This window comes from Hyaena hyaena, unplaced genomic scaffold (assembly GCF_003009895.1).
Source record: "Hyaena hyaena isolate Hyena2069 unplaced genomic scaffold, ASM300989v1 scaffold_653, whole genome shotgun sequence".
NCBI lineage: Eukaryota > Metazoa > Chordata > Mammalia > Carnivora > Hyaenidae > Hyaena > Hyaena hyaena.
In genome coordinates, this window is record NW_024081287.1 from 707,504 (window position 1) to 735,218 (window position 27,715).

At 41.0% G+C, this 27,715-nt stretch overlaps 1 protein-coding gene across 1 annotated transcript; it reads left to right on the forward strand.

The window, feature by feature from the left end:
• RPP30 (ribonuclease P/MRP subunit p30) lies at window positions 1-27,007 on the forward strand. Its single transcript, XM_039216735.1, has 11 exons — window positions 1-90; window positions 1,458-1,513; window positions 2,122-2,178; window positions 2,580-2,654; window positions 5,813-5,884; window positions 11,925-12,014; window positions 21,989-22,105; window positions 22,691-22,720; window positions 23,117-23,154; window positions 23,532-23,611; window positions 26,797-27,007. The coding sequence occupies exons 1-11, from the start codon at window positions 9-11 to the stop codon at window positions 26,904-26,906; spliced, it is 807 nt and encodes a 268-aa protein (XP_039072666.1). The 5' UTR covers window positions 1-8; the 3' UTR covers window positions 26,907-27,007.
• The last annotated feature ends 708 nt before the right edge of the window (window positions 27,008-27,715 follow it).

The window sequence follows — 27,715 nt, forward strand, 5'->3', positions numbered from 1 at the left end:
ACTTCAGCATGGCGGTGTTCGCGGATTTGGACCTAAGAGCGGGTTCCGACTTGAAGGCGCTGCGTGGGCTGGTGGAGAACGCCGCTCACCGTGAGTCTCCCAGGCGCGGCCCGCGGTGCCTGCCCGGGCTTGCTGTCCCCAGGCCATCGGGCCACTTTCGAGAGGGACCCGGGGGCCTGTCCTCGTCCAGGTCTCTTGGGATCTCTGCGATGTCCCTGGAAGCTGGTGCCCCCGCGGTGTTGCTCTGATCCCGGGCGCGGGAAGCTTGAGAGCTGCTACCTAGTCCAGCTCCTTTCCTCCTGCGTGTTGAGGAAACTGAGGCCCTGAGAGGATGGGAGATTTGTATAGAGCCCCGTGGCTGATGGATGGCAAAAGCCAGGGCTTCCGAGTGTATAAATATGCTTCACCAGTGCTTTCAGTGTCACCACCGCCACCCCCTTCCTGCCTCATGGCAGTAGCACAGCAATTTGGGAAACAGGTGCTCAGGGAATGCTGTGGAGATTCAGAGAAGGGGGCAGGGACGTGAGGGTGACCTTGTTGGAATACTGTTATTAAAAATAAGGAGAGGAGGGTGGGGCGAAGGATGTACTAGGCGACTGGGAGGGAAGCAGCACGGCCAGGATGCTAGAATGTTAGTCATATTTGAATCCAAGGGAGCAGAAGCCCTGAAAGATAAGACCCTGTTTTAATTATTGGAGTTAATCGTCACTGCAGCCTTCTTCCTTCCACTGTAAAGTATGAGGATAGACAGGTTTAAAAATAAAGAGGTTCTGTAGAGCCTATCAAATAATGAATGCTTAATAACTATTTGAGAGGGGAAGGAAGGAAATTGGACAAACTGATGAGAGGGAGAACCACTCTTTTGGCATTAGTAAGCATTATCTTTTAATATTAGTATCCTGTCATCCCCATTGGTATTTAAATAACTTGAAGGTAGGCGTCATGATTTAGACATATTTTTGGTGGTCTGAATGTGGATAACAGTGCCACATTGAGACTGATAAAGTAAGGCCCTGGCCTCAGAGAGTTCCCAATCTATTGATGGTGGGCAGCTGGAAAGGGGAAGTGAGCAGTGGTGTGAGGGAGTAATTATTCTGTTTCTCCTTAGAAAAAGGGCCTCTGCATGAAGTAGAAGGGTAAAAAGCAAAGAAATGAGCGAGACAAAAAGCTATCACTTTATACATCACAGAGGTCAAACAGAGCCCTGCCTCTGTGCCTGTACCTGCTCTAAAACATCTCTGCTTATTATCTTAATTCTCATGACAGCCGTGTAAGATAAGTTCTGTTGTTAACAGCATTTGATAGTTAAAGACCCTGAAACTTGAGGTTGGATAACTTGTAAGTGGTAATGCTTAGATTTGAAACCCCTAATCTTGACCTGAGTCAGGCTGAGCCTATGTGTACAGGAAAGAGGTTGTTACCTTTAACACGAATGTTCAGTTTTTTTTTTTTTTCAGTGGGCTATTCAGTTGTTGCCATCAATCATGTTGTTGAATTTAAGGAAAAGAAAGAGGTAAAGAATATTTTCTAAAGTTAATAATAACCAGCTTTTGCAATTGTTTTTGTTTATATTGGAAATATAGAAGCTACAGATGAGCAGATTTCTTAAATGCAAGCTCTTTTGCACTATCTTATTTTATATGTTAACAGTGGGAGAGATGCAAAGTTTTCTTTCAAGTACAAGGGCATGGTAGAAGGTTTCTGAAAGTTGAGTGGATGTCAATTAAGTAACTTGCAATGATTTTTAGAAATATATTGTTACTGACTAAATGGCAATTGTGGTATTTAGCCCTTTTTATTTTACTGGCTTGGACTCATTGCTAATTGATTTACTTCTTAAACATGCTAGTAAATTTGTATATTTCCCTTTAGACCAGCAGCTGTACCTTATAGATTATCCCAGCCTAAAAACTATTTTTCATCCCTTTTATCCATTGATGTTCTCAGCTGCTTCTCTGCTCATCTGCTTTCTTCATTTAAAACCAAAAACGAAAACAAAAACTTATTTAGCGTTTCTGGATGCCAGAAATTAACTTTCCTGAAAACCCCTTGTAAGTTTTCCATTGTGCTTCATTCCATTCACATGTAAAATCTAGGGTGACTGTTTATTGTTTGTTGTAGGAAATTGAAAAACCAGTAGCTGTGTCTGAACTCTTTACAACTTTGCCAGTTGTACAGGTGGGTATTTTGTTGTTTAAGAAGTATAATACCTGTTCAGACATGCCCAGTTTTACGTAGGGTTCTCTAACCTGCTTTGCTCCTTCCTTTACCTGTCTTTCTTTTCCATCAAGACTCAGCCCTTCCATGAAGGATTGTCTTACTATCAAGTCAGTATTCCTTTATGATCTTCTTTCCTGAAGTCCTATAACCTTTAAAGAATCCCATTGTGTAGTTTAACATATATCTTTATTTCACTAATTATATTATAAATTCCTTGAGAAGAAAGACTAGGTTTTACTGATCGTCCCTATCCTTTATTGGTAGTGCCTTTTAATGACCACTTTCCACTGGTAAAGAAGAAAATCATTCATTTGTATTTTGAGCTTTTTTTTTTTTTGATAGAATGTTTTTGATTATAGGGAAAATCAAGACCGATTAAAGTTTTAACTAGACTGACAATTATCGTTTCGGATCCATCTCACTGCAATGTTTTGGTAAGCTAATTCTTCTTCTTTTTGGCCCTGTAAGTTGTATTGGTTGATGTTGAAAAGTGTTGGAACCCAGTCTTCACCTCACCCCCTCTGACATAGCCTGCCCTCCAGCGTGACACATGCCTGTTCTCCCTGTCCTCAGAATTCACAGAGCATAGCAGTCTCTTCTACTCTTGGCACATAACTAAAGGATCCTTGGACAACTGTTGTTCATTGAATTTATATAAACCAGACATAAGGTGGGTGCTAGGGATATTGCTGTGAATAATATAGACACAGTTGTTGAACTTAGGAAGTGTATAGTTTAATTGGCAAGACAGGCGTTAAACAAATAATTAAAAACGTGAGAGATATTTTAAAAAGGTGGAGGCAATAAATAGAGGATGCTCTGGGAGCGTGTAACAGGGGAGCCAACCTGAGGAAGTTGATATTCCAACTGGGGCCAGAAGACTCAGTAAGTGTTACATAGTGCTGAGCAGAAGAGAGAGTGTCCCCACAGCAGGATGTGCAGGTGAACATGGTGTGTTCTTGGAAATGAAACAACACCGGTAGGGCTGAGCCTAGTGAGCTGGTTAACCTGAGATGAGGTTAGGGAGGTAGGTGTGGGGGAGCAGATGGAAGCCCTTGAAAGTTTTAAGTGAGGGAGTGAAATTTTGATGTTTTGCATTATAGGGAATGGATCAGAGGGGTTGAGAGGATTTGAGAGGCGCAGTGAGGGGGACAGGGGTTGACAGGATTTGGTGATTGACTGGACACAGAGTGATGGGGTGGGGGGTGATTGACAGGATTTGATGGTTGATTGGATATAGAATAATGATCCCCAGGCATGGCCTAAGCACCCTTCTAGGTAGATGGTGGTACCCTTTCCTGAGAAGGGACATACAAGGAGGAGCAGGTGTGAGGGCATCATATTTGGGACATTATTGTGAGGATTCCAGTAGAGCTGGTCGAATGCACGGTTGGAAAAAGGTGTGTAGCCTTCGGAAGAGTGGCCTGATTAAAGATACTTATTTGGAAGTGGTCGCCCTATAGAGAACAAATGAAGTGATGGCCATGGATGAGAATCCCTGGTCCAAGTGCAATGTATCTAAAGAGAAGTTCTGGGGCACCGGGGTGGCTCAGTTGGTTAAGTGTGCAACTTTGACTCAGGTCATGATCTCATAGTTCGTGAGTTCAAGCCCTGCATCGGGCTCTGTGCTGACAGCTCAGAGCCTGGAGCCTGCTTGATTCTGTGTCTCCCTCTCTTTCTCTGCCCCTCCCTCACCCATGCTCTGTCTTTCTCAAGAATAAATAAACATTTAAAAAATTAAAAAAAATAAATAAAGAGGAATTCTAGGACAGAGTCCTGAGGAACTTCAGTATTTAGTGGTGGAGCAGAGGAGGAGGAGCTAGGATTGGAGACTGAGGAGGGACTGTGAGAAATAGGAAGATGTGAGAAAAGTGAGAAGGGAAAGTGAGGACTGGTCAGCAGCATCCGCGGGCCCCCGCAGTCCAGCAGGAGAAGAGCTAAAGCATGTCTTGGATTTATTGGAGGGGAAGTTATTGGTTGCCTTGGCAAAAACCATCTCCATGGAAATGGTAGGGGAGTGAGGAAGTGCAGATGGCCTGTGATGCTGACTTTGCTTGAGAAACTGACTCTGCGGGGGAGCGGAAGGCGCAGGGAAGTCTGGAGAGAACCTGCTGTCTGGGTTAGGTGGGAGAGGGGAGCATGCCTGCCAATGGGAAGGATCTCATGAAGGAGAGAAAGCGAGATCTCTGAGAAAGTGAGTTTTATTGTGAGCCGGAATGGACTCCTTTGCCATAGAACGGGAGTCCTCAAGGAAAGGCTGGCCTCCTTTATAATAATTAGCATTGCTAATGAAATTATGGAAAGCTAAATCTGGGGATTTTATACAGCTGCACGGCAGGGTCCTGGTTTTTGAGGCCCAGGTAGGCATAAAGGAGCTGACTTTTGATGGGTCACAAACATGTTCATTTTCTCTTATTACCCTGAACATCCTGGTGGCCCCTTTTTGTCCCCTTTCCAATTGGGAGAGGCCAAGCAGAGGGCAAAGAATTTAGATCCAGACTTTCCTACAACCAGGAGCTGCCCTGTGTTGGCATGGGTGTGCCCAGCAGCCCTTCCCACCTGCTTCAGCTTCTCTTCAACCCTCCCCTCTCCTCCTCTGATTTTTAGAATGCCTTTTCTTTTTACAAACTAAGAAGTAAGCATTGTAAAGGTGCAAACAGGCAAAGAAAAAATATCACATATTATCCCCTCATTCAGAGACTGTGTTTGAATATACATTTGACCCTTGAATAGCACTGAGGTTGGGGGCACCAAGACCCCACCCCTACCCCACACAGTTAAAAATCCATGTATGACTTTTGACTAATAACACAAACAGTTGATTAACACACATTTTTGTATGCTATATGTATCACATGCCATAGTCTTACAGAAAAGTAAGCTAGAGGAAAGGAAACGTTATCAAGAAAATCACAAGAAAGAGGAAATACCTTGATAAGACCGTAGTCTATTTATTGAAAAAAAATCCATGTGTAAGTGGACCTTGTGCAGTGCACACCTGTCCTGTGTTCAGGGGTCAGCTGCGTAGGTTTCCAGCCTTTTCATGTACCTACACACACAGCTTAAGTTGGGGATTTTCGTTTCTGAGCAATAACTCTTTAACTGATATATTCCTCTCCTTCTGTCCTAGGACCATCAGGTGTTTTCTTGTGCATCTAGCATTTCAATTTCTGTTTAAGAGCATTCTCATTGTGAACCTAATGATATCACACTTAGCGTGTGTATTTCTTGTGTCACAAAAAAGTGGTGAGTTCATCGGGAGCAGAGGTACACCTGAAATGGTTTTGTATCCCCAGGGCCCTGCACACAATAGATGCTCACTGTCTGGCAGGCTCCTCCACTCCCTCGTAGGAGCAAGAGCTATCCAGTTTGATTCTTCTGTCTCTAGCACAGTTGGTAGGAAGGATAAGGATTGGTGGGATCTGAAATCTCATGTGTTTAGGCAGTCGTTTCTGTCAACATACAAAACAAAACAGAAATGGCACATAAGAAGTATCGCGTGATTGAAATGTAAGTACAGCTAGGCCTCGAGTCAAAATTCCATGTGTGTGCTCTTCGTTATTGTACAGTAACATTCTTTTTGTATCACCAGAGAGCAACGTCTTCAAGAGTCCGGCTGTATGATATCGTTGCAGTTTTTCCAAAGACAGAAAAACTTTTTCATGTAAGTAACGGAGAGTGAAAGAAAATAGGATTTGTTATTTTATGTACGAAGTCCGATGTTATGCTTTTGCAGGTGACCTGTTTCACTCCATCTGGAAACTTAAGATTTTTCATTTATACTTGGAATTCTGGAATTTCACGAGAGGCTGCTTAGGTGGCATGTGGTTTTTTGTTTTGTCTTACTCATCTTGCTGGATAGTTGATGGGCTCAGGTTGAAAAGGTCCCTCAGGCTTTTTTTCTGTTTCTTTTTCTCTGCTTCATTCACTTATCCATTCATCCATTTAAAACTGCTCTTAGGTAAATATTGGTCCGTCTCTTTCTAGCTCAGAAATCACTTCAGTTTCTGCCCTCCATACTGTTCACTGCTGCTGGTGAGGGAAGTAGGTGTGAAGTTCTACTATGGCATAAAAGAGCTCATCTCTGTGTTAGCTTTCTCCTTTGCATGTTCCGAGGTGTGGTCCGTATGCCAGCATGATTAGTCAGCCTTTAGTCTTCGAAATCCTTCAGAATCAATCATCTGCTCCTGCTCTTCCCCTTCGTGTTCTGAGAGCCTTTATGAATTTAATTCCTTTTGTACTTTTAAAATTGCCATTTCTGTGACTTTTCAGGAGGGAAGGTTGTTAAACATGCATGGTCATTTTGTCAAATTGAGACCAAATACATTGAGTATTTTATTTTATTTTGTTTTATTTTTTTCACACTGGGCATTTTAAGTGATTACAGGAAAGAAAAAAAATCAACTGTAATATGTTTTTTTCAGGAATATGTTTTACTGTGTGTAATATGTATAGCTGTGTTCAGAAAGTTCTGAATGTTGTCTTCATCTGGATTCGAGAAAATAGCCATCAACCAAACCTATATCCACCAAATGGATATTGTAGGGAAAAAGAATGTACTGGTCTTTGACGTTTTAAGTTTACATAGTTAATTTTTAAACAAAATCTGTTTTAAAATTATAGAAGCTTTCCCTAAGTTTATCCAGTAGATGGAGCTGTTGACTAGGGAGGCTGATGTGTGATTGCATTCAGTTTTTAAGATAAGTTATCGGTTCTTAATTATTCATATTCGCACAAAATGAATTAGCACAAATGAATGAAATAGCACAAATTATCTATGAATGCCTTTTTAAAAATTTGGTGACTCCCTTCATAAAATGCTCAATTATAGTAATTCTCAAGAATTTTGTTTCAGAAAAAGATGAGTTGGATCAAGTGGTTCTGTTTCCAGAGGTCCTGTGGAACTTTTAAAAATCAGGCGAGGTCAGATCTCCCACTACTGGGGGTTCTGATCTAGTAGGTCTGGGGTTTTGAGTGTTCTTTTTTTCGGGTTCCGCAGAAGACTCATTCCCTAAGGAGGAAGCATGGGTGCCTCGAGTTTCATTAAATAGCAACTTAGTTTTGTTATTAAGTAACAGCAACTTAGTTATAATGTAGACTGAACGTTGGCTTTGTACCTCATTTTTTTTGTCCATTTGTTTGAGTTGATTCTGGAGCACACACGATTTTCATTTCCATAGTCATTTACTGGTGATTGGAGAGACAAAACACTTAAGAAAGACATACATTTATATATCCTTCCAAAACCTTCTATGTATTTATTATCTTTAACACAACAATCCTGGGAGTAAACTGGACAGATATATTTTATTATCCTCATTTTTTAGAACAGAAAGTTGAGATTTTAGGCTAAGTGATTTGCTGTAAATCTCAGGTAGTATGTAGTAGAGCCAGGACTTAGGGTTTTAGAGTACATTAAAATTTTATGTAGCCTTTTTATCCTACTACAGTTGATCCTTGAACAACATGGACTTGAACTGCACAGGTCCACTTTATGCAGTTTTTTTAATAAATATAGTACAGTACTGTAAATGTATTTTCCTTATGATTTTCTTAACTTTGTTTTTGTCTAGCTTACTTTGTCATGAGAATAGTGTATCTAATACATAAAACATACGAACCTGTTAACTGGCTCTTGATGTTATCAGTAAGGCTTCTGGTCAGTAGTAGACTATTCATAGTTAAGTTTTTGGAGAATCAGAAGTGGGAGGTTGACACCTCTAACCCTCATGTTTAAGGATCAGCTATCCTTGTTCTTCTCAGATTATTCAAAAGGGTGACTTCAAAGGCATGAACACATGCTTTATATTGTGAATAAAACTGTCAGAAGCACTCTGGGAGATGGATTAAAGCTATAAATAACATACAGGGCATTTGGAATTGACTCTACAGATATACTCAACAAGTGACATTGTGATGGGTTTTGAAATTGGAACATCTTCCTCTTCTCTGTCCAGATCTTACCCATTCATTAAGATACGGTTGAAGTTAGCATTCTCCCTTTTTCCACAGAAAATCAATTTTGAAAAGACATTTTCTTTATTTAATCATAAAACAAGTATATATCATGGTCTGGAGTTGGGTCAGATGCAAGCACTTTGTTGCTTAGCAGGTTGTATTCTATAAGTGATTTTATTTGTTTGGCTTTTAAGTTGATTAGAATTTAAACAAGCATCGTTGTAGATGTAATATTCTAAAACTAAGGTCTCTGAAATGAGTCATAAAAGCAAACACACACACATATGTTAACAATTAGTAGTTTAAAACCTAACCACCTTAAATAGCATTGTTTCCATGGGAAATAACATGTGATTTTCCATTCTGAGTGTCTGGAAGATGTCTCATGGATAAATCCTCCCTCTCCATAGTTACCCCAGGGGATAAGGCAGAGATGAAAGATTGTAAGGGGAGTCCATTAACCAAGGCTTCGTGGGATGGGAAATGGCAGTGGAATTTGACAGACTGTTATATAGAAGCTTCAGGAACTTTTGAGTTAATTATTCCCATTTGAGATTTAAAGTAACTGGAGGAGAAGTGAGGAGAAGTTACTTAGCGCAGTGGTCTCCAAAGTAGTCCAAAGTGATCTCCCTATCGATACTGCACCTTCATCCTCAGTACGTGTATGTTTATTTTTGTAGGAGTTGTTTGTATGTCCCATTATATCAGTATGATTTATGAAATAATGTATACACACAAAACAGATTTTAAGAGAGTAAAAAGTAAATGGAAATAGAAGTTCTGTTTTCTTCTTCCTTCCAAAATCCATGCCTTACCCTTTGAAGAGCAGTGTCACAGACTCTGCTCGGAACACCTTGAGGAGAGGGAGTACCGTTTGAAGCAGTGCTCTCAAGCTTTAGTCTGACTCCACCAGCTTCAGAATTGACAGGGCTGGTTGTTAAAATGCAGGCTATTAGGCCCTACTTACTGAATTTATAACTGGGAGGAAGGCCTGATAATCTCCATTTTAAATAAATTCTTCAGGGGAGTTTATATATATATGTATATAAACGTGCATGTAAGTGTGTATATACATATGTGTATATATGTATATATTTGTTTATGTATATATGTGTGTATGTATATGTGTGTGTGTGTATGTGTGTGTATACCTTCAGTTGAGAGGCACTGTTTATAGACATCTCTCTTTTCCCTGTGTAAGTCTGGCTCTCTCTTGCATGTTATTTGTCATAAAGCACCACCATGTATTAACCTGACACCCATGAAGGGGATCTGGGGTAGACTGAGTCCCTACCCTCCTGTTTCCCTTGTTGTATAGAATCAAAGGTAAATGTATCTATGAGTACTTGCAAACTCCTTGAATCCTTGTGGGAGTCCTTGGCCGTAAAAAAGGTGAAGAACAGCTGATATGAATTCATAGGCAACTTGCCAAAACCACTATAATAAGGTTCTTAATTACAAGTATTCCTTGACCATAATTGAATCCGATTTAATGATATAGAAAGTATTTCATTGTAATGTGAAATTAGCGCTTATTTTATAGTTATCAAAATGTATCAATTGAACATTTGTATTAACAGAAAAATAACAAAAGAATTCGGCCTGAGACATTTTACATTTGAGGGGTCAGAGGGAGCAAATGAACATTTATTATAATACATGTACCTACACTGACACTAGGGATATTTTTTAATTAGCTGCTGTTACATAAGAGGGGGGAAAGGAGCAATACATAAGTTAAAAAGTAGCCTAATTTAGCTTTATTGTGGGGAAGAATGCTTAACAGACTTTAAAAAAGTGAATGTTTCTAAATAAAAAATAATGATAATAAACTCAATACAGGGGGATGTGCATTGAAACGTACACTTTCTTTCCTACCTAATAGTCTCTGTCCCTTGTGTCCAGAGGCAACCACAGCTAACAGCATTTGTGTATCTTAGAAATAGTTATTTATCTACTCCTTCCTTCCACTCCCTCCTTCCTTCCTTTTTAACACCATACTTCTTCCCCCCCATCTAACAGTGTATATACTTCCATAATATCAATTAGAGATTAGAATGAGGTCATTCTCTTGAAGGACTCAGCATATTCTAATGTTTACAGGGACTATAATTTAAACAATATAGAGGGATATTTAGTTGCATCTCTTATGATTGGTTTTACAGGGACTGTCCTTGTGCTCATATTCTCAAGCATCTGTAGGGCATGTGGCTATAGAATATATTTCTAGAGGGTCTCTATAGGGTGCATTCCTACAGGTGAAATTGCTGGTGTGTGTGTTTAAAATTTTACCTGTTGCTGAAATGCTTTTCAAGATCCCGTACTAATTTAAAGACCCTGTGCATGCCTGTTTATTCATTCCCTTGTTAGCAATGGATCGCTGAACTTTTTGATCTTTCCTATTCTGATAGTTTGAAAATGGTGACCAGAAGCCACACTTGTTTTATCTTCTGTTTGGAGCTTTTCAGCCGTTCTTGTCACATTTTCAATGAGTCTTTTATGAGTCAGACAGCTGTAGCATTTGGGACGGGGCAGATTCCTCATGAGCCAAATGTTTCTGCCCGAACAGCATTACCTCCCAGGCTTGCTAAGTTACTGTGAGTGTCAGGCCACGCAGGCGCTGATCACTGCTTGCTTCCTAAAGCCCTGCAGTGGGGTCGGTGGGAATTCTGAAGAAAAAAGGCAAGGTGTGACATCCCTGTCATGGGTAGAAGGCCAAGCTGATCATAGGAGGGGACATTATCGTGGGCCCTTTACCGTCTTCCTTGCCCTGGCCTTCCCTCCGTCCGAGTCCCCGATGTCGGTTTGCCAGCATTGCCATCATGGCAGTCTGAGTTTGTTCATCAAGCCTACACGCACCAGCATTGTCAGCAAGGCTTATTTTTACTATGGTACAAAATAGGCAATTCTGTCTGTCACTGTAAATCGAGTAGTGGCAAGGTCAGAGCCAGGTCTGCATCTTCTAGCAGTGGTCTCGGCCTTAAACTCTTCTGTTCATAACCTTTCCCCAGCTTTATTTTGCTTCCCATTTATCCTGTTTTCCTTACCTACTAGTTTTATTTGGTATTTGGTAAGCCATTTCAAAGCCTTGGGAATAAATGCTGCGTATTGATCAGTAAGTAAGGGCAAAAATTAGAACAAAGGGAAGGGAAACTAAAAGTTGAAGAATGCATTCAGTATCATTTGATTTGTCACAGCTCTGCGTGGACCATTCGTGTAGACTGTTTCTGTTAGACTTTGAACAGGACGCATTGGGAGGGCACGTTAGTGTTCTTCCAGCTCCTCCGTAGACTGATAGGAGCCACAGGCTGGGCCAGTTCCTGGCACAGAAATAAATCTGTGGAATAAATGGGCCATGCCTGTATTCCTTTGGCCTATTTTTTTTTTCTTTTTCTTGGATTTCAGAACAACTCATTGCCTCTTTCTGGAACAATCTGAACTTACCTTCCAGAAACTGAGCCTCTCTTAGCAACCCATCCTTAGGTAGCAGACCTGGAGTTAGAGGGCGTCTAGGCTGTCTGTGGAAATGGCCCACGGACACATCACTGCTTCAGCTAGACTACAGCTACCCCGTCCAAACTAGGCATGAGGGAATGGCTAATCTCTGACGGACGGATTTCAACATAGAACCATTATGATGCCTCCAGAGTGAACCATGTCTGTCTATATTCCTTTAAATCAGGTGTGACCATATTTCTTAATGTGAACCAGTTTTTCGGCTTTACCTGTTTTTCTCCTCTTGACAGGTTGCTTGTACACATTTAGATGTGGATTTAGTCTGCATAACTGTAACAGAGAAACTACCATTTTACTTCAAAAGACCCCCTATTAATGTGGTAAGTGTCATACTTTCCATTCTGTACGTGAATCTGTAAAAACTTGCATTAACAAACTGGGGAAGGGGGAAAAGGAATTGATGTTCTTTAGAAGGAAAAAGCAAAGGCAGTTTAGAAAAGAGGATTTTGTTTTTGGAAGCTGACCAAAGGTAGAAAGGGAGCTTAAAAACTATCTAGTAAATTATTAAGATGTTTTTAAAAGGCTTTAGAAACCAAAGTTTATGAAGGATATTTCTTTTTTTTTTTTTTTAATATTTTTTTATTTATATCTAGGAGAGAGAGAGAGACAGCGTGAGCAGGGGAGGGTCAGAGAGAGAGGGAGTCACAGACTGAAACAGGCTCCAGGCTCTGAGCTGGCAGTCAGCACAGAGCCCGACGCGGGGCTCGAACCCACCAACCGCGAGATTATGACCTAAGCGAAAGTCGGACGCTTAACCGACTAAGCCACCCAGGCGCCCCAATGAAGGATATTTCTTAAGAGGATAGCCATAATGACAGACACTTAGAGCCTGAACATGGAACATGAGGGGAAAGGGCAATTGAGAAAGAAGAGGTAGGGGGAAAAAACACGTCGAGGGTTCCTGAGGCACCAGTGAGCTGGGACGGGTAGGAACAGAAAGAAGCAGGGCGTGGAAAGCCCAGTAGACAAAGTCCAGGCAAAATGAAAATCTGCATGGAAGCCTGCTGGTTCGCACAGAAGCCAGGGTTACTTCTGTAATCACCTGAGAGGACGGCCATGTATGCAGGGAAGTGTGGGTCCTTCCCCTGCAGTAGAAGTTTTCTCATTACCTTTCTACCTAGCTTCTCCTGTTCTTCCCTGCCCTTTGTCTTCCGTCTGCCACACCTTCTTGTCCGTCTTCTCTCATCATAAGGTGGTAGTTCTCACGTCAGTAGCCGGCGGGTCAGCACGCTGCCGGCCATTTCTGTGCGCAGCCAAGATCCTAGGGAAGGTGAGGACACTATTTTAGAATAGCAGCTTCCAGTCCTGTCTCCCAGTCTCCAGAACTACTCTTGAAGGAGAAAAAGGGTTCAACAGACCGTCCAGATGACATGCCCAGTCCTGTCAGAATTGGAAAATTAAAAATTTATGCACTTTTTCAAGATCGATAACTCCCCTATTTTGTCTCTGTAGAATCCCAGCTTCCTTAAGTTTTGTTTTGCCGTGGCCGCTGCCAGGGAATTGGCTCGATGCCAAAAATAGGGGGAGACAGTGAGAGGAGAACATTGATCTATGTGGTGTGCAAAAATTGAATCTGTGTGGAAAAATTTAAGTTGGCTTATGTTCTACCCCTAAAAATATGCTACTAAAAAACTTGAAAAGTACTCAGAATTTTGAAGTCATCTGTGTGAAGGGAAAACTATAAACCAGGGCTTCTTTTGATAAATACAGAGTGCTACTGAACATATAACAGTATTTATTAAGCTCAAATCATTGTTTCCCATGTTCTTACTAGTACTTACAAACAAGTAAGTAGATACTAAAAGAAAACCCCAAATCGTCACATTTTAGAGTTGGAGATCTATGTTGTTGAGCAGCTCGCTTATGGAATGTGATAAAATGCAGGCCAGCAAGGAGACGCTGTGCAGCTCTTTAGTCAAGGGTTGGGACTGGTCTGGTCGATACCCTGTCACAGGAGTCTCTGATAGGCCCCAGCTACCTGTGGTAGAAGGCACGACCTAAAACAGCTCCCAAGGTGATGGCAGTCTCGTTGGCCTCACCAGAGGTATTGTTCCTCTCCAGAGGTAGCAGTCCCTCTAGAAGTTTGCCAAGGCTTTATACCAGCTTCAACCCACCAGTCCAGTTTCTATGTGAATGGCACCCACTAGAGTTAGGCGATGCAGCCACTAGCAGTTGCTATTCAGCTTGCAACTGTTTTTACCATTCTCTTTGTCTTCATGAACAAGGAAGGCCATTTTCCAGAGGTCTTTGCCTGAGTAAACCCACACATGGTACTGTGTCCTTGGTTGGGAGGACAGAGTGGCATGTGATAGATTCTTTTTTTTTTTTTTTTTTTAATATTTTTTATTTATTTCTAGGAGAGAGAGAGAAAGACAGCGTGAGCAGGGGAGGGTCAGAGAGAGAGGGAGTCACAGACTGAAACAGGCTCCAGGCTCTGAGCTGGCAGTCAGCACAGAGCCCGACGCGGGGCCCGAACCCACGAACCGCGAGATCATGACCTAAGCGGAAGTCGGACGCTTAACCGACTAAGCCACCCAGGCGCCCCGGCATGTGATGGATTCTAAGGCCAGGTCCATGGGACAGAGGGCAGTGCACAGCACACAATTCCTCATGTCCCATAACAGTGGTAAGCTTCTTGGTGGCTGTTTTGGAAAAGGCTTTCAGTTGCTGCTGCTGTTGTTTTTTAAGTTTATTTATTTTGAGAGAGAGCACGTGTGCATGAGTCGGGGGAGGGACCTAGAAGGAGAGAGAGAATCCCATGCAGAGTCCACGTTTCCAGCACAGAGCCCCATTGCAGGGCTAGAACTCATGAGCTGTGAGATCATGACCTGAGGTGAAATCAAGAATCACACACTCAACCAACTGAGCCACTCAGGCTCCCCTCAGTTGGTTTCTTTGGAATGTGCTCTACTGTTAAGCCCTGGTGGTGAGCCTCTAGAGAGAACCAACTATGGGTGAGGCCTTTTTTAATCACCCTAATATCTTGCCTATAATGGATGCTTGCTAAAATTTGTCAGCGTGATGAATTTGTCTAATATATTCCTGAGGTGCAGCTTGCGGAACATGGACAGATCCTGCTTATCATCAGCCTTGAGCTGGTTGTCAGTATCTGGCAGGAAGCACAGGCCAGGAGGGAAGTGGGGCACCGGGGCAGCACAAAGCGGATGGCGCTGGGGACAGTGGCACTAGGACAGTCCACCGTCCAATTCCATCTGTAAGTTCAGGAAAAGTGTTTGATGGATATTTTTGGCTTAATTCCCACATATTTAAGTTTGAGAATTCTGAAAAGTAAAAATTTGACAAGTGGAGAGGGATATGCAGTATTTAACATAGTGTCTGCTTTTTTAAAAAATCTGGTGTGAACATTTTACATATGTTGTTTAATAAAAACTAGATGATGGAGTGGAAGGAAAGGCTGTGCAAGATTATTTTTAGTCTTCATCTAGTGTAGAAGTAGGCTGTGGTGTGAATCGGTCAGGAAGCAGAAAAGTCCCTATTAATTTATTCACCACCCATTTTCCATTTGAAAGAGAAAGCTGGAAACACATGATGAGTGGTATCTAGCTTATTGTTCAGGGGGAATAAGTTGTATGGATGTGTATGTATTGTTTGTGTCTAATCACATCTATTCTAGATGTGGAGCCATGTGCTTACATCAGAATATAGAGATATGTTCACCATGAATGTATGGAACATGTGGTCAATGTGGGTTAACGGTTAAGTCTTAAGACTTGATCCTTGCATACTTCTTTGGACTTGAGAGTAAACTTGTCTTTGGCCACGAGAAGTTGATAGGTTAGCTTTTATAAGGATCACTTTATGTGGCATAGATCTTAATTTGGGTAGGATTTGTACCATTTTCTTTCGTGGTGGTGAAAAGCAGGAGCATTAAGATATTTTATTCGTTAGTCCTTTACCTAGAGGCTTTAAGCCATGTGACAGTTATCAGCTCAAAAGTTTGGGATGCTAGTTTAGAGGGTACAAGTTTTCTGTTATAAGAAGAGTAAGTTCTGAGGATCTAATATACTTAGGTGACTATAGTTCATAATATTGGTGTTGTGCACTTGAAAGTTGTTGAGAATAGATCCTAAGCATTCTCACCAAGAAAAAAAAATTGACTGTGTTAACTATGTCAATTGATGGATGTACAAATTACATGGATCTTGGTAATCATTCCACAATGTATATGTCTATCAAATTATTGCATCATATACTTTAAATATGTACACTTCTATTATCAGCTATTCCTCAATAAAGTCAGAAGAAGAAGGCAGTTGGGATTATGAAGGAGGGGCTAGAGCAGCACACCAGAGCCCTCCATTTGTACAACTTACAGCTCACAACCCCTCGGTTGTCTTCACCATGTGCTTAGGGCACCATGATATCAATTATGTAATTTCCTCTGAAATCTACAAACCTCTTCTGGAGTCTAGGTAACTTGTATGGGAATCACAACTTTACCATGTGATAGCTGGCTTTCAAAACAATTGAAATCAGCTCTCTTGGACAATCAGATGACTTCTAATATCTTGTGCTTTAGGCACTCTCTCACCTGCTCTAGCCCAGTAGCTGTAGGGTGGGTAGATTTTGATCACCTCTATTCAGATAAGGAATTGAGACTCAGGTAGTATGTGGCTCTTCTCTCAAAAGTTGACTTGGGAATTGTATTCAGCTCTGATTCTAAATCTGCTATCATTTCCCGCTGGGAAATGCTATTTAAAATTACTTTACAGCAGAGCTCTTTGTTAAGCATGGAATAATTTCATATTTCAAAATGTGATCTTAAGGAATTCGGGTTTTGAGGATAATTTTTTTTAAGCAGTGCATATCTTTAGCTTCGCTTTGATTTTCCCCTGCCCCCAGTGTTATTGCCATTCAGCAATGACTTCAAGTCTCTGGAGTTATTTCAGTGCTTGTATGTGTTCTACTCTCTGATGTTTTCCTCTCAGCACTTCCTTTAACTGTAATCCATTTCTGTCTTCACGGTCCCATTAGTCCCCACTGAGAAATGTCCAGTAAACAGTGTCTGAAGCAGTGAAGTTGTTCCAGGAATCATGCCATATATACTTGAGTGAGAGCGCTCTCTACACTTTCTTTTTTGTCACACATATTGTGAACCTAACTGTGTTGAGTGCTTTATTGATCCAGTGCTTCCCCCAGTGGTAGCCAACCTGCGGGTCTCGAAAATTTTTACGTGGCATAAAAACCAGAAAGAATGTTAAAAGACCAATGACAGAGTGGTGAAAATATTTTCATTTATATCAGAGACAAAAGGTTAATCTCTCTAATATATAAAGAGCCCCTTGAAAAAATGAGGAGCTAAGAAAGCCAGATGAACAATCCTGTTTCTAAAATGGATTAAGAATATGAAAAAGACATTTCACAGGAAAGGAAATAACAGATGGCCCTCAAACATGAAAGATACTTCAATTCATCGTAATAGGAAAAACTCACATTAAAATCACCTAACTGGCACGCTCCCAGAGATTTGATGATACATTGTGTCATAAGGTTGAGGGAAAGCAGGCATTCTCATGCATTGCTTCAAAAAGTGTAAATTGAAGCGATCACTATTGGGAAGTGGGTAATTTGGCAATAACCATCAAAATCCCAAATGCTTTGCATTATGACCTTGTGTATTAGTTTTCAGGGCTGCCACAACAAAGTACCACAAACTGGGTGGCTTAAAACAACAGAAATTTATTGTCTCACACTTCTGGAGGCTAGGGGTCTGAAATTAAGGTGTCATTAGGATCGTGCTCCCCTGAAACCCTTCTCTCCCTCTTCCTGGCTTCTGGTGGCTTGCTGGCCACCTCTGGCATTCCTTGGCTTGCAGCTGCGTTGCTGCAGTCTCTGCCTTTGTCCTCACAGTGTGTTCTCCCTATGGTCATCATTTTGTGGGACACCAGTCATTGCATTAGGGGCCCACCGTACGCCAGTGACCTCATCTTAACCAATTACATCTGCAACAGTGCTGTTTCCAAATAAGGGCACATTCTGAGGTATGGAGGGTTAGGACTTCAACATACCTTTGTGGGGGTGGAGGGTGTGTGCGGCACAATTCAACTCGTAATACCCAGCAATTCCACTTTAGCGCTTATTCTACAAATATATTGAAACATCCCAGAGTCTATCAGTAGAGGTTTGTTTAATTACATGCCATACCTCTACCATGAAATACTATGCAGCTATAAAACAGAGCTCAAGTTATGAGCTAACATGGAAAACCCTTTGAGTGAGAACAAGAATGTGTTAGGCCATCTTCTGAGTAAGAAGAAAGATAACATAGTCATATTTGCTTATATTTGTATGAATACACTGTGGAAGAAGACTCAAATTAATAGAAATTATGGGAGGTAGGGATGGGACAGATGGGAGCAGAGGTATAAGTAAGACTTTATATTGCTTTCTTTTTTTTTTTAATGTTTGTTTTTGAAAGAATGTGAGCAGGGGAGGGGCTGAGAGAGAGGGAGACACAATTTCTGAAGTGGGTTCTGCTCTGACAGTAGAGAGCCCGATATGGGGTTCAAACTCATGAACCATGAGATCATGACCTGAGCTGAAGTTGGATGCTTAATCCACTGAGCCACCCAGGTGTCCCTTTATACTGCTTTCTAATGTTATTTTCATTTGTGAATTATGTGAACAAATGATCTGTCTTAAATAATGACACACCAAAAGGGCGTTGAATGGTTTTGAATTCAATAAAGCATTTTTATGAAATTAACAGAGAATCTGTATATTGTCCTAGTAATCAACTACCTATTTATTTCCTGTCATCTTAAGCTTTGCTTATTCTTGAAATTTTACCACCAGTATTTCTTGATTCAAGTATCAGACACCTGCCTTTGGTTTGTAGTGTCATTATGACTGTTATTTTTCATTAGTAAAGAAATCTGATCATCTGCTTATTCCAGAACCTTGGTCAGAGATACGAACAAAAGCTGATCAGGCAGGCAATGTCATTCTTTATAAAAGAGGCTGTTAGGAACAATCATTTATTTGATGAGTGTAAGGCAATTTACATTAGAATGGTCTTAGAAGCAGGCCCAGGTAATGAGTCTGTATTTTATCTATCTAAAAATTTAAAATGCGGTAGTGTTATGAAAGAAATATTCACAGCCTTCAACAGCGCATTATGATTTCTGTCTCAGACTTTTAGCTATTTAAAAGTGAACTTGATTAATGTACTAAGAGCAAAGTCAACTTTTTTCTTAGAAACTAATTAAGCTGATAATTGTCACTTTTCTTCCTCCTACCCCCCAAAAGAGGAGTTTTTAATTTTGATCTTATCCCCAGAGGGGACTAAAATTTTAGATACAGTTAGGAATACTTTATGATCTGGTCACCCAGTTGTGTGTATCATCCACATCTTTTATTTCCCCTCTTCTCCATTCTACTACATTGTGTTTTAATTCAGCAAATAGAAGGATGAAGAAAAAAGTGTCGGTTTCCTTGGCTAACTGGTAGTTCAGGTAAGAGAAGTAACCAATGGGATTGTTGGGAATCTGGCTAAAGGAAGTGTTTTGGTTTATCTGCTGAATAATTAGGCAAGCTCACCCTGGTTCCTTTTAATATGAATAATCCATAGTGAACAGCATTATCATATAACCTCTTTTCTGTAAGCTGCTGTTTACTCAGAATATAAATATATTAAACATGTTTTGTATACAAGGCAGTTGTGTTTTACGCAGTATCATGACACCTGCTCTCAAGAAGTGTACAAGACGGACAGGAAGAACGAGGAGTCCATTTAACTATGGCACAAAGACTATAACAGACATCATTCCTGGAAATAACACAAGCCCAGGGATTAGAAGTGGGGGAAAAGCTGTCAGAAAAGGGGAGAAGGGAAGGTTGCAGTATGGAAAATAGCATGTAAATTTTAATTAATATCAAGTATGTAAGGAAGTCTAAAATAAAATCTCCGAGTCTTCAGGCAGGAGGTAAGTTAAGGGAAGAGAAGATTAGGGGATGGGAGAAAGGCAGTCTCTGTTCAGGGAGAGAAAGTAGGAGCCTTCCATGTACACCTGAATTAAATCAAGGTGAGCTGCCGGTTGTGTAGAAGACAGGTTTTTCCGTTCCCTGTGAACAACAGGAGTAGACCTCCAGCGGCCCCAGCAGACCGCTCCCAGCTCATCCTCTGGGTGATAGAAATTCATTTGCCAGGAACAGACTTGGACTGTATTGTGGGGTTTGTGCCTGCTGTCCTTCCTTTGTTCATTCAGAAGACTGCTGCAACCAAGTGGCTTTGCCATTGCCCATGTTAGCATCCTTCAGTGCTTCCCACTGCTCAGATGAGTCCTGTCTCCAGTCCTAAGGACCTGTGCACGTGGCCCTTCTCATCCTCCTTAGCGTCCACTCCCACCATAGGGGCCCCCTCACTCTTTCTTCCTCAGCCCACAACCCCTCTCAGTGCTCCCGTATTCCCTCTAACCCCAGAGCCTCTCCATGTACTCCTCCCTCTACAAATGCTCCTTTCAGGGCACCTGGGTGGCTCAGTCAGTTGAGCATCTGACTTTGGCTCAGGTCATGATTTCACAGTTCACGGATTCAAGCCCCATGTCGGGCTCTGAGCCCCTGGAGCTTCAAATTCTGTGTCTCCCTCTCTTTCTGTCCCTCCCCTGCTCGGGCTCTGTCTCTGAAAAATAAATAAACATTAAAAAAAATTTTTTAAAAAAAGGAAATGTTCCTTTCTCTACTAGTTCCTCAATTCCTTCTTCACCCACTCCTAAACTTCTCCTTGGTTGCACTTCTCAGAGTTGAGGTTTTGTGTTTTTGTGTAATATTTGATAGCCCCCCCACTAAACTATAAGCTCTGAAAAGGGAGGAGCCATATCAGCTTTTGCTCACCATTCCCACACGTGGTTGGCATAACACATCTGTTGTGAGTGGATGAAGATAACTTACTTGCTCTTCAGAGAAGAGAACAGTGTAGTGGTGGATTTCAATCCTGTTTCCACCCCTTCCAGGCTATTTTCTTAGCTGTGGGTGCCTATCTATTAAGAATGCCTTGGGGCGCCTGGGTGGCTCAGTTGGTTAAACATCCGACTTTGGCTCAGGTCATGATCTCAGGTTCGTGGGTTTGAGCCCTGCGTCGGGCTCTGTGCTGACAGCTAGCTCAGAGCCTCGAGCCTGCTTCGGATTCTATGTCTCCCTCTCCCTGACCCTTCCCTGCTCACACTGTTTCTCTCTCTCTCAGAAATAAATTTTTAAAAACATTAAAAAAAGAATTAAAAAAAAAAAGAATGCCTTAAGTAGGAAAGAGGTTTCTTTTTCTCACGTGAGAGGCCAAGTTTGCCTGGTGAGCTGGACAAAATGGTCAAGAGCCCAGGTTTCTTCCACCTTTTTGGGGGGGCATCCATGAGCGCAGCCCAAACTCAGGGACTCTATTAGTAAATAAAGAAAAAAGGGAGAATAAAAACAAAACGTGAGGGAGAAGAGATATTGGGGATAGTTAGCAGTCTGTGTCACAAGGCCTGATAAAGGTGTCATAAAGGTTAAATATATGCATAAGACCCTTAGCACAGTGCCTGGCACATACGACTTCCTTCATTCAATTTATGTAGTAATTGATTTACCTGAGAGGTCTTCCCACCCCTGTTCTTTGAGCTTTTTTTCAGCTCTTCATTTCTTTGTCTCTTCATTCTTGGGTCAAATTACTTTTTTTTTTTTTTTGGTTTTACTATATTTGCAAATAGTTTATTTACCCTAAGTATAGGGGACATATCTCCATTTCCCTTGTACTAATTCATGGAGGAATAGCCCATCTGCTATCCCCCAGGACTTTGCTGTCTGTAGCCTCCCCGGGATTCCTATTCATATAAAGTCAGCTTTTCCACAGCCAAGATAAACTGTTGATCAAACAGAGCCACACACCTACCTTCTCCTGTGGATGGTGCCATTGGGGCGTAAATCCGCCTTTGTTTAAGATTGTACCTTGACATGCAGGAGGTGGGTGGTGGGGTTGAGGAGATGAGGGAGAATCTTAGTGAAAAAATATTTTTTAATGTTTTATTTATTTCTGAGAGAGAGAGAGAGAGGCAGCGTGAGCAGGGGAGGGTCAGAGAGAGAGAGGGAGACCCAGAACCTGAAACAGGCTCCAGGTTCTGAGCTAGCTGTCAGCACAGAGCCCGACGCGGGGCTCGACCCCATGAACCGTGAGATCATGACTTGAGCTGAAGTCAGATGCCTAATTGACTGAGCCACCCAGGCGCCCCATAATCTTAGTGAAAATAAAGTAGGACCATGTGTTTTTATCCTGGACGGTTTATTTTCTTTATTTCTTGTGCAGGCAATTGACCGAGGTGTGGGTTTTGAACTTGTCTATAGCCCAGCCATCAAAGATTCCACAATGAGAAGGTATACAATTTCCAATGCCCTCAATTTGATGCAGGTCTGCAAAGGAAAGGTATGGTTCCACAATCTTAGGATGTTTTTCAAATCTAGCAGTTAATTTTTACTAATACACTAGAATTGTTTAACTAATTCCTTTTCCCTAAAACAGAAAGTTCTTGAGGCCCAGAAACAAATTCTCCCATGTCACTGAGCCCTGCAAATTTTTTAAGGGAAAGAAAAATATCAAAGGAAGAATAATATGGGGTGGGGTGGGGAGATGATTTAAAACCCTTTATCTTCCAATAAGGAATTTGCAATTTACCTACTGTGAAAAAAACGGTCTGGATAACAATTGTTTGTCATCAGTGAATTGAATTAAGATTATGTGACCTTTTCAACTAGTTTTTTAAACGAATTTATCTTTTCTCAGATCTGGTGGGAAGGCTTACTCTATTTCTTGTCATATATAGGCTGCTGTTGATCATAAGGTCTTTCATTCTTTGACCCTGATTCTTTACCTTATCTTTGAAAGAGGTTGATATTTGTAGAGCCTTAAAATGTTGTAAAGTGATTACTGGTTATTTGTATTAGAAGACTTCATTTTTTATTTTTTACATCTATGTAAGATGAATAATATTGATCACTTTCTGTTTTGTAGAATGTAATTATATCCAGTGCTGCAGAAAAGGTAAGTTTGCAGTTGAGTGCTTTGTTTTCACTTTTCAAGTTAAAAAAAAAAACTTTGAAAAGGGAAATTTAAAATAGTCATGAAATGAATCCTTATTGAATATTTTCATTTTGAACTGCATTTGCTTGTTATAATTGCTAAAGAGTAAAATGTATCCCCATTCCTTTGGGCTGTAGTTTTCGTCTTTATGAAATTTTGTCTTTATGCCATTCTAAAAGCTTTCAAGTATCTTTTAGAAACTTTTAGCAACTTAAGAAAACCATCAAAATTGTAAGAACTGAAATTTATGCAGTTGATTATTTTTGGATACTTAGGCATCCTGTTGATTTACTGCAGATGAAATCATTGAAACGTTATGAATAACTTCTCTCCTATTTTTTGTTCATTTTATTTTAGCCATTAGAAATAAGAGGCCCATACGATGTGGCGAACTTGTATCCTTTTCTGAATTAGAAATTGAAGTGTTCTTTTAGGAAATTTGAAATTTGATGTGCTTGTAATAGCACATCATTTAATTATTTTTTAACCTTTTACCCTAAGGTTATCAATTAACAGCTTCAAAAACAAGTAGCATCAGGCCGTAGAGAGCTTCATCCTTTTGTTTTCTGGGTCGAGGGTGAAGTAGAAAAAGGGGAATGAGGGACTCTTAAAGCTTAGAGCGGATCTCGCAGACGCCTGTTCCGTTCAGGCCAAGAGCTGCTGTCTGAGATCTCTCGCGGTGTGAGCAGGTTGGGCTGGCCTTAGCAGTTTTATTTCTGTTGTCTCCTGTCTTTGGCTGCTGCTGGGTTGAAAGCTTTAACGGCCCCGCCAGAGGGTTGCTGTTCGGGCTGTCCGAGAGTGATGCCAGGGCAGCCGTGTCCACCAACTGCCGAGCGGCGCTTCTACATGGAGGTGAGCAGGTTCTTCCGATAAACACACCAGATGGGCATTTTAGGAGCCAGTCTTTGTTATCAGACAGCGGAGCTCTGTTTCCTTTACTGACCTGCTCTGTAGACTTCCTTGAGGGTCGCCACCGCTCAGCCTGTTTTGACTACCCGGCAACACTTTCCGCCCTTCCCTTCGGGCTTTACTCTGTGTGATCCGTGGAATGAATATAGCCTGCATTACAAAAATGAGTACTGAATGTGCCTTTCAAGCCCTGTCTACATTTTGATAGGCTTCTAGTCTAGGCTTTCTCCCTGCCTCCTCTCCAGAGGGGCATGCTTCCCCTGCCGAAAATCACCATTTTTGAGAACTGAAACATGAAAAATTGATGTTAAGCCATTTATTAAGAACCCAAAACAGCAGATACATTTAAAAAACCCAACTAACAAACTCAAATAGCCATTTTTCACGTGTATTACAACTCGTGATTCTTTTTCTCATTTTTTGTTTACATGCTCACCTGTGTGCACACCGTATGCTCTTTACTCACGTTTCGTTTACGTATATCTCCCTCCTCACCTTAATGCCACTACTTGAAGCCACTGAACTTCTTGTTCATCAGATGATAAAAATTAAACCACGAGTATTTGATATGCCAAGACTTTGGAAAATGAAAGTGAGGTTTTATTAAAAGAAAAAAAAATGCACACTTTGGATCTGCTGTCCTGTCTCCATTCTATGATGCTTAGCACCAGCTGCTGTGGTCACGAGGCAGTTTACTGGATACCACTTAGATGAATTTTAACCTTCAGAAAAAGGTTGCTACACTTAGATGAGGTTATGTGACATATGAATAGGTGAGTTATTGAGGCCTGTGTTGTGTCTAGATTTTAATGGTCTGATCTCCACTTGGGAGAGCTGGGTACTGTATTGACTTACCATGAACTAGATGATTTTCCTTCTGTTTTCAACATTTTTAGTTTGAGATTGTTATTAGCCTAGACTCCGTCACATAAGCTCTGGGATTGGCCAAATTAATTAGGACTTCATCAAGATTTTCTTGAAATTAGGGAACAGTTGGTTCATGCTTTCGTTGTTCTGCCATTATTTTTGTCTGTTTTAAGTGAACATAAGGAATTCTTGAGATTTTGGATAACAATTGGTGTTCCAAAATAGATTAAACAAGAACGGGAGACTAATAAGAACATATAAAGGGGAAAATACGAAGTTCTTCCTTTGACTTTAAAAAACTCAACTGTTCAACATAGGACATATATAAAGCTACACTTTTCTAGAAGCTAAACTAAAGGAAGCCTTATGGACTTTAAGGTAGCATTACTCTTCACCCTAGTGACAGTCCTAGTGTATGCCCGTTGTCCCTGCAGAATTAACAACATGTCTAGAGGATGTAGTATGGTTACTCAGGTGTTAGTTGACATTGAGATTAGTATTAGATTGTGGTGTGGTGGGTTCCTAAGATTGCTAATTCAGCCTCAGGTTACACGAGAAGAAATAAAAGAATCTGAAGCAAGGGGATTCAAGATTACCCTCTGCATTGATGAGATCTCAGCTGGCATGTGTATCATCCTGAGTGCCACATATCAGAAGGGCAGCAGTGCACAGGAGCCCTTCCAGAAGATGGCCAATAGGTTCTTAAAGGGCTTGGAAACCTGCTCATGAGGGAAAGTGATGAAAGCAGTGCTGGAATGGATACCTGGAAAACAGAAGACTTAGGACACATAGTAGCTGCCATTCAATGTCAGAAGGCTTGTTATGGGGAATCAGAATTAGATGGGTCCTGTGGGGTTCCAGAAACCGGTGAATAGCTACTCTAAGGAGGTTGTACAGAAGGGACAGGGGAAGTGGGCATTTTAATGACCTTGACAGTTCTATCCCTTTTATAAATTCAAATGTTTTAAATAACTGGCAAAGATCTAGGAGACCTGGTAAATTAATCCTGATAAATGAGAAGGTAATGCTTGCTTAACTCTTGAGAATTAACTTTTATTACTTCAAGCAAGAAATAATTCTTAACTAAATTTATGTTCATGAAGTTATTTTGATTCCACCTTCTTTGCTGCTAATGGATCTCTCTCCTCCCTAGTCCTTCCTTATTTCATCAGGGTTAAATTTGGATCTTTGTTTTCATGGCACTATAGTTCTTTGCAAGCTACCTCTCCTGCCCTGCTTCCCCCTATTTTTTTTCACACTCCTCCTTCACACCAGCTTATTGTTCCCTAAACATACTAGGTTCTTCTTACTTCTCTCTCCGTGCTTTTGCAAAGAAATCCTTTCCTCTTTCTCTTTTCCTTTCCTTTCCTTTCCTTTCCTTTCCTTTCCTTTCCTTTCCTTTCCTTTCCTTTCCTTTCCTTTCCTTTCCTTTCCTCTTATTTCTTTTTTGGATTCCTAGTGTTGTTTCTGTTACAATACCTTCCTGATTGATCCAGGCAGCTGCATCTTCTTATGGGCACCTCTATTCCTGTTACATTTGCCCAGAATGTGCTTATCTCAGTGTGTGGTAGAAAGAGGCACTAGGTAGGCATCTCAGTACCCTTTGTAGATGACATAGAACTCTGCTGCCAGCCTGACCTAACATCTCCTAATTCTCATTCTTTGTCTGTTGTCACCAATATATGAGAGATTGAGAAATGCATGAATTTGATTTTCTTCATTCACTCAACAAGTAGTTATTGAACACCTGTTAGATAACAGGCATTGCTGGGTGTTTGACAGTACAATATGATTGATTCTTCAGAGGTACACTGATGACCTAGTGAGTGACCCAGATGTGGTATATGCTGTAAAATGAAGTGAGCACACATAATCACCATGGGAATGGCAACAGTTTACCGTTGACCTCGGGTCTGGATTCATTTTCCTCCCATACATAAAGTGTCTGCCACACCAAGGTCTGTGACTTGGGTCCTGGCTACATAAGATGCCAGGGACACATTAAAGAGAACCTGCCCTGCAGTTTTATCCTTGAGTAATCCCTTCAAAATGAATTAGATGTAAATAATATACTGATGTTTATCTACATTGTGGGGAGAAGGCAGTAACAGTGGATGGCATCAGAATCCATAGCTGTTCATTCTGGTTTTATCATTTACAAATACTGTTAAGTCAAAGTAACATGGTGAAACTTGTTAAACCACCTGTTTTTCACTCATGTCTTAACTCTAAGCACTATGGTTTCCCTGTTTGTTTTACAGAAACTAGAAAAACTGCTTTTGGAATTATTTCCACAGTGAAGAAAGCTCGGCCCTCAGAAGCAGATGATGATTCTCTTCCAGCTTGCAAGAAAGCCAAGTGTGAGGGCTGAAAAGAATCCCCCAGTCCTTGTTGACACCCCCTCCTCTCTTTGGTAGTCCATCAGCCACGACAGAAATAAAAGCTTTGTATGCTTTGCTATTTTCATTCGGAGCTAGGAATCAGTAGTCTATAAAAAGTTTTATATTCAAGCTATTAAAATAACAAAACCTAGTGAAGTAGTAAAAAGGAAGACCGCCAGCTTAATGAATTTCGATATGCTTTAAGAGGAAAACAGAGACTGGTTAATTTATTATTTGTATTAAGTAATAAAACAGGTATAATTAAGATGCTACAATATTTCGGGGCACTTAGGTGGTTCAGTCTGTTGGGCGTCTGACTTTGGCCCGGGTCATGATCTTATGGTTTGTGAGGTCAGGCCCTGTGCCGATGCTCAGAGCCTGGAGCCTGCCTCGGATTCTGTGTTTTTGTCCTCTCCCGCACCCCCCGCACCCCCCCGCCAAAAACAAACATAAAAAAATTTTTTTTAAGATGTTCTGAATATTTCAAAACTCTTTAAAAATGTTTCTTCATTTAGAAGTGTATGTTTTGCTGCTTTAGATGATATACATGGCTTATTATTTTTCAGTCGTACTAAAAAAGTGATTATTTTGAGGCCTATTAAGTAAGACATGCTAAGGGGTTGGCTTTTAGTCCATCTATTCTTGTTGTAAGCCTTTCTTTCATTATATTCATCAAGTCAGAGTTCTTTAAAAGAAATTTCCATAAAAGTTGTGGAAGGAGAACGTGCATGTAAAATCACCCTTGGCCTCTTCCTTTGCTGGTTCTTACCTCCATGATGTTCTTGAAATAGAATTCCCT

What these genes read in the sequence shown, in the direction of transcription:
- RPP30 (XM_039216735.1), top strand. Translation starts at nt 9, where the DNA reads ATGGCGGTGTTCGCGGATTTGGACCTAAGAGCGGGTTCCGACTTGAAG. An exon ending in GGTGGAGAACGCCGCTCACC is followed by an intron (nt 91 to 1,457) that starts GTGAGTCTCCCA and finishes TTTTTTTTTCAG; the next exon opens with TGGGCTATTCAGTTGTTGCC. An exon ending in AATTTAAGGAAAAGAAAGAG is followed by an intron (nt 1,514 to 2,121) that starts GTAAAGAATATT and finishes TGTTTGTTGTAG; the next exon opens with GAAATTGAAAAACCAGTAGC.